Raw genomic sequence first — 7,500 nt, forward strand, 5'->3', positions numbered from 1 at the left:
AACATTTCGGAAATTTCCCGGAATACCAAAATTCACTTTCATAACGAGACCTTTTATAAACACTTTCTACGTAGCATCGACATTCACTCTCTCAAACACACTACATGCATTCACATAAAATACTCACCGATATCTCTCATGACAGGGACACAAACACTATGAATGACAACAAAGGCCAGAGTGACAATCATTTACAAAATTTACAAAAGCAACAGGCGAGGCTAACCGAATCCTCTTCACAGGAGACAGCATGGTAACCAAATTTAGAAATGGACGCAAGAAACATGCAATAAACCTGCAATTTATGATGCAATTTCTCTTTCTTGCAATCACCGCACCCACTACTCAGCCAACTGTGCTGTTATATGTAGCGTGGGATGGTGATGCAATAGGGTTTGTCTGGTTCAGCACCGATCAACTGTGCGTGTGCTTTGTATAGGTGTGTGTGTGTGTGTTTTTGTGCTTGCGTGCTTTATGTAGGTGTGTGTGTCTTTGTGCTTGCGCCTGTGTGTGTAAGTGCCTGTGTTTAATGTCTGTTTGTGTATGCTTGACCCATTGGTGTGCATGGCCAGGTGTATTCGTAACATTTTTTTTTTATTCCGTTTTATTTATTTTATTTATTTATTTTTTTTTTTTGGGGGGGGGTCGAGCACTAGTGATGCAAGTGTGAATTAAAGCATTCATGTATAAACATGAATATGTATATATAAAAGTATACGTTTGCCTCTGAAAAGAAAGGAAAGAAAGGGGCAGCGAGGAAAGGAAATGGCAAGTCAGATGTGACAGAGAAAAAAATAGTGAGAATGGAGATAAACAGAATAGACAGAAACAAAATAGCGAAAGAAAAAAAAATAGACAGAGAAAAAATAGAGAAAACAGAAAAGATACGGAGAGAAAAGAACCAGAGTGAGAGAAAGTCACCCCAGCCCTCCCGACGCCCCGACCAACCCCAGTGCGTCCCACACATGATAATTCGCGAGGTGTGTTGCTCGCGGGAGGGTTTTCGTATGCGTGGGTGGGTCGCTACGGCCGCTGGGAGTGCGAGGAAGGCGTCTGGGGAAGGACAGGAGGCTGGGCTCGTCTTTGTTAGCATTGTTATCAATCATATGGTGAGAATACATACTGTGATAATGATAATAAATGTGGTAAGAATGGTAATGATTGTAAATGATGATAATGGTGTTAGAAATAATGAGAATAATAACTGTATGCAGAACAGTAATAGTGATAATGCTAACAGTAATGATAAGGATAATAATAACAGTAATGATGATAATCACAATGATGATTGTAATGAATGTAATGTTAGTGATGATTTTAATAAGGGTGATGATAATAATCATAAGAATTCAAGAAAGTCATAAAAGTAAACCTTACATTATTAAGAAAATTGCAGTCCCTTATACCCTCTCCACTTCTGCCCATCTAACAAAAAAACAAAAAAAAAAAACACCATCCTTCTAGGTCCAAAGAATGCCCGCCCCCCCTCCCCCTCCCAAGAAAAAAATCTTCCTTCCCAGTCCAAAGAATCCACTGTATAAATAAATCAAACACACTACACGACAGTATCTAATCCCCCCACAAAAAAGTGTGTATATATATAAATAGATTAATAGATAAATAAATAGATATATAAGTTAATAAATGAACCAAACGATAGATTACTAAATAAATGAATAATAATCAAATTAACAAACAGACATAAAAGATAAAACAGACAAATGAATAAAAATGAGAAATAACTTTTTCCCTTTCTCCCCCCCTAGAGCTTATTACATCACCACCCCGCGGCAGTGGAAGGCCGGAGAGGAGAACCAAGTGTGCGTCTACGTCCCCAACCCGGCGTCTCCTGAAGGCAGCGTCACCCTGAGCATGACTTCGAGGAGCTACAGGAGCGGCGAGTGGGTTAATAACACTCTCCTGGCGGGACACACGATCCAGATCCCGGCAGGTCAGTTGAGGCCATTTGCGCTTCTCTTTTGTCTGTTTTCTCTCTCTTTTTTTTCTCTGGTGTCTCGTCCTCGTTCTTTTCTCTCTCTCTCTGTCTCTGTCTTCTCTCTCTCTCTCTCTCTCTCTCCTCTCTCTCTCTCTCTCTCTCTCTCTCTCTCTCTCTCTCCCTCTCCCTCTCCCTCTCTCTCTCTCTCTCTCTCTCTCTCTCTCTCTCTCTCTTTTGTTCTTTTTCTCTACTTTTTCTTTCTTTTTTCCATTTTCTTTCTCTTTTTCACTTTCATTCTCATTTCTCTCTATATATATACTGTTAAACATTTAGATGTATAATTCATAACGGTAGATAGACAATTGATTTTTTTTACCCAATAAATATCTATCGACTCACAGGAAAGACAGAGAAATGCGAGGACATCAATCTCGAGCCAGCTGATGACTACGGAGGTGACCTTCATCTGATCGGCAAAGTGGGCGGGGCTGACCTCAACGAGACCCGAAACATCAGGCTAAGGAGGAGCTACAACTTGACCTTCATCCAGACAGACAAGTACCTGTACCAGCCAGGTCAGGAGGTCAAGTTTAGAGCCCTCACTGTGTACGGGTCCAAGGCTCAGGTCGCACTGGAGCCGGTAAGGATGGCGGTGATAAGCGTAGGGATCGTGAGGCTAAAGTGGTGATGGGAGTAGGGATGATGATGATAATAATAATTATAACGGTAGTAAGGATAACGATGATATTAATGATAATAAACATTACGATAATAATGATAATAAACATTACGATAATAATGATAATAATAGATATAATCATGATAAGGATGATAATGATAGTAATAATAAAAATGACAACAATGATAATGATAATACTCCTTATAATAATGGCAACAAACAAAGAGTTCGAAATTATCATAATGTTATTGACCAAAATACTTATTATTATACTAATATTCGTGATAATGATAGTAATAATTGCAAAATTGTCTATTCGAATGTTAGTTAGTTATTAGTAAAATGCAATATATAAGCATTTGAATAAGAATTAACGAACATTCGAATAGACAACGACCAATCAGACTTCATATTCAACAGACACAACAATACACACACACACACACACACATATATATATATATATATATATATATATATATATATATATATATATATATATATATATATATATATGTGTGTGTGTGTGTGTGTGTGTGTGTGTGTGTGTGTGTGTGTGTGTGTGTGTGTGTGTGTGTGTGTGAGAAATATAACTTTTACTCAATCGCCTTTTCAGTACCCGGAAATCTGGGTCACAACGCCATCCAGAACACGCATCGCCCAGTGGAAAAACGTCACCACATCAGTCGGTCTCGTCCACCTGACCTTCCAGCTGGCTGACGAACCCGAGGAGGTGAGATGAGAGAAGATGGGGAGAGGAAGGAGGATGGGGAGAGGAAGGAGGATGGGGAGAGGAAGGAGGATGGGGAGAAGAAGGAGGATGGGGAGAGGAAGGAGGATGGGGAGAGGAAGGAGGAAGGGGAGAGGAAGGAGGATGGGGAGAGGAAGGAGGATGGGGAGAGAAGGAGGATGAAGAAAGGAAAGAGGGTGGGGAGTAAAGAGGGAAAAGAGGAAAGGAAAGTGGACTAAAGGAGAGGAAAGGGGAGATGGAAGGGAGAAGGAAGAGGGTAGAAGTGCAATGAAAGAAAGGAAGATTGAAGGGCTTGGAGAGACAAAAAAGGAAAATACAGAGGATAGAAAGGGATAGGAGAAGTGGAAAGGAGAATAAAAATAGAGAGAAAGGATAGGAAGACGAAAAGAAAAGGAAAAATATCCACAAGAAGAGGGGAGATAGAAGGAGAAAGGAAAGAAGGAACTAGTAAAGTAGAAATTGTTGAATTAATTAGATGACAATAAAATTTATGCTATCTTTAATTCTCAAGATCGAAGACAAAAGACAAAACATATAGATGATATTACACACTGTTATATATAAGCATGATAAATGTACATCACTAATTTACAGACATAGAATTTCGTCAGTTATGCGAACACCGTATATGCTATTCTGTTAAGTACTATATACGCTTTTAGATGGTAGATATATTATCATAATTAGCTCACGGTGAAGAGCAGTTTATCTACAGACTTACACAGAAAATAAATAGCTCTTTTGGATTGTATATTCGGTCTTCCACAAACCAAAATTTGTTATGATGATATATCTACCATCGAATATCGTATATGGAAAATGTTTTTTATCAGTATATCATATGCGGTTTTCGTATAACTGACGAAATTCTGTCTATGTACATTTATCGTGCACTAATATAATAGTTTTTTTCTACTGTTCACGACAAAATGCGAAAAGGAAATTAAAGATGTGTTATATGAGAGAAAAAAAAACTTATTTAAATTTAAATACTAACATAGATATTACTCTGCTGACTATAAGGCAAGATATCTTGTTGATGGTGACATCGATTCTAACGTTTGGATGTTGTATCCTTCTGCAATGAACGTTTTCCAGACAATGTTCCATCACAATGACTTTTGTCTTACTGGTTACGCAGAAAATACCGTGAAAACTATAGTACATAAATCCTACGACTGAGAACATCAATACTATATTTTCCTATCTTGCTTACATAATTCTCCAACACGAATATAAACAAATCCCTTTTCTTTCTCTTGCACTGACAACATTGCAACCCCGAACCACACTTTCTGACTCGTGCTTGCATTGGCAGGGCTTCTACACCATCCACGTCAAGGGTCAGGACGGCAGGACGAACACAAACAGGTTCAAGGTCGAGGAATACGTCTTGCCGCGGTTTGAGGTCAAGATGACTCCGCCAAAATACGTGTTGGCTTCCGATGAGTCGTTCGTTTTCAGCGTCTGTGCAAAGTGAGTGGTTGGCGAGAATTTTCTTTTCTTTTCTTTTCTTTTCTCTCTTTTTTTTTTTTGGGGGGGGGTGAAAATTGTTTGTTTTTTTATCCCTTCTCACCCTTTTCCTTGTTTTTTGTTTGTTTGTTTGACTCTCTTCTCTGATCTTATCTTGTCTTTCTTTTATTCACTTCACTTGTGTTTATAGCGTTTTTTTTTTTTGTATCTATATACCTATCTTCGTTTCTCTCTCTCTTTACTCGTTTATTCATCACTTTTAAACATTCATATATATTTTTGTTTGCGACAAATACGGCTTCGGAAATTACTCATTTATTCATAGTTTTCTTGTTTATTGTGTTTTCTTTATTTTTATTTATTTACTTTTTTTTAGATTCACTTTCAGAAATTACCATTTTTTTCAGTTACTCATCTGTTTAGTTGTTTTATCCATTTATATAGATTTGTTTTCAAAATACTCATTTATTTTCCTATCTTACTCATTTTTTTAGATCACTTTCGGGATTTACTTATGTATTCATATATTTTACTCATTCATTATTTGCTTATTTGTTTTAGATACAGATTTACTGATCTATGAATCTATTTTACCTTTTTTTTCAGATACACTTTCATCAACTTTACTTGTTTATCTGTATTTCTATTTAGATACACTTTCGGAATTGATTCATATGTTCATATGTTTCTCTCATTATTATTTATTATTATTATCAATATTATTATTATTATTATTATTATTATTATTATTATTATTATTATTATTAATTATTATTTTTCAGATACATTTTCGGAATTTACTCTTATATTCATCTATTTTACTTATTCCTTATCTACTCGTATGTTTGAGACTCATTATTCATATATTTAACAGTTTTTTCTTCTCCAGGTACAGATGCGGACAGATTTACTCACCTGTTCATCTATTTACTCTTTTTCTTCTTCTTCTTCTTCTCCAGGTACACATTCGGACAGCCAGTGAAGGGCAACGTATCTTTCACAGTGAACAATGATCAAAGACGAAAGTGTCGAGTTGAAGCCACGAGGAATGAGACAGTGAGTGTTCAGTTTGTTCATTGATTTGTATCAGAATGTGCCTTAATTTGTCTATTTTAGGGTCTATTTGTCTTGTTTCCCTTTGTCTTTGTATGTATATTTTTTTTCTCTATTTTTCTCTCTCCTTTTCTATATGTCTGTGTCTTTGTTCACTTCCTCTGTCATTCATATTGTATCATCCACTTTCACTTACTTAATCTCTACTTCATTTATTCATGAATTTATTTGTTCATTCATTCATTCAATCCAATTCATCCATACATTTATTCATCCATTCATCCGTCCATACACCCACCCATCCACCCCCCACCAACTCACCCACCCATCCACCCACCCATCCATCCATCTATCCATCCATCCATCCAACCTCTCCTTAACCCTCCTTTCCTCTTCCCTTAACCTTTCCTTTCACCCACATTGAACACCATCCATTCCTTGCAACAGATCACGGGTTGCAAAGACTTCGAGATCACTGCAGAGGAGATGCGCATCACCGACTGCAACGTTTACAACCTGAGAGCCTCTGCAGTGGTGGAAGAGGAGGGCACTGGTGTCACATTCAGTGCCGGATCCAGTGTCAACGTTATGAGGACGGCCGTCAATTTCGAGACCGTCTACGTGGACAATTATAAGAAGCCGAACCTGCCTTATACACTGAAGGTAAAGAGAGGGACGGTGGTGATAAGTGATGATAATAAGGACAGTGATAACGATGACCATTATTAAGATAATATTCAAGGTAATGATAATAATATGATGATGATTTTCATGATCATCATAATAACAATGATAATGATTATAATGATAGTGATATTCACAACGATTGTGATGATACTTATAATGATTGTAATAATAATCATAATTATAACTGTATTAATGATAATAATATCATTATTTTTCACTATTACTATCATTACGATACTGTTACTGTTACTGTTATCACCATTATTATGATCATTATCCTTATCCTTATCAATCATGATTTGTGAAAATGAGAGTAATTACCACAGCAATAAAGCAGCCATAGCGATTATCAAAAAATACAAAAATATAATAACGATAACAGCAAATCGACAAAAGAAAATGAAAGTTCTCTTCTCCTTCAAGGTAAAAGCTGTCCTGCCTGACAAGTCCCCCGCAGCTGGCGTCCCCGTCGAAGTGTGTGCAGCTGGCAAATGCAAGAACATGACAACAGCTGACGATGGTCTGTTCACTGCCGTCGTGTCTTCGGAGAACACTAACAGGGTTTTTGTAAGTTGGGTTGTGCTCGATTTCTGTTTCTTCCTGCCTTTCTGTTATGTAAGCTGTTTTCTGGGAGGTTGGACGTGGGTGTAAATGCGTGTCTTTCTTCTTTTTTAATATTGTGTCTTTTTATTTCATTGTTTTCTTAACTAGAATTAGAGTGTTATTTCATTTATATTTCCTTGCATTGTTTATCTATTTTTACTCTTGGGTCTTTATTTATTGATACATCTTCCCATGCATTGATTATGCTTCTCTCCTCATTTCATTTTTCTGAATTATTTAATTCTTCTGGTCTGCGTACAGACAATGCAATCAATATATCACTTCAGTTTTCTCTATTTTCCTTCACTCCCCTAGATG

The 7,500-nt window shown here is 37.0% G+C and overlaps 1 protein-coding gene across 1 annotated transcript in view; it reads left to right on the top strand.

Moving 5' to 3' along the window:
• LOC119595462 (alpha-1-inhibitor 3-like) overlaps positions 1-7,500 on the top strand; it is a 26,515-nt gene that overhangs the window by 9,189 nt on the left and 9,826 nt on the right. Inside the window, 8 exon segments of the mRNA XM_037944586.1 lie at positions 1,767-1,951; positions 2,338-2,576; positions 3,232-3,348; positions 4,685-4,842; positions 5,799-5,895; positions 6,340-6,555; positions 7,003-7,146; positions 7,498-7,500. The exon segment at positions 7,498-7,500 is cut by the window's right edge and continues 201 nt beyond it. Coding sequence (XP_037800514.1) covers positions 1,767-1,951; positions 2,338-2,576; positions 3,232-3,348; positions 4,685-4,842; positions 5,799-5,895; positions 6,340-6,555; positions 7,003-7,146; positions 7,498-7,500 — 1,159 coding nt within the window.

The sequence above is a fragment of the Penaeus monodon genome, chromosome 36, assembly GCF_015228065.2.
Source record: "Penaeus monodon isolate SGIC_2016 chromosome 36, NSTDA_Pmon_1, whole genome shotgun sequence".
In the NCBI taxonomy this organism is placed as follows: Eukaryota; Metazoa; Arthropoda; class Malacostraca; order Decapoda; family Penaeidae; genus Penaeus; species Penaeus monodon.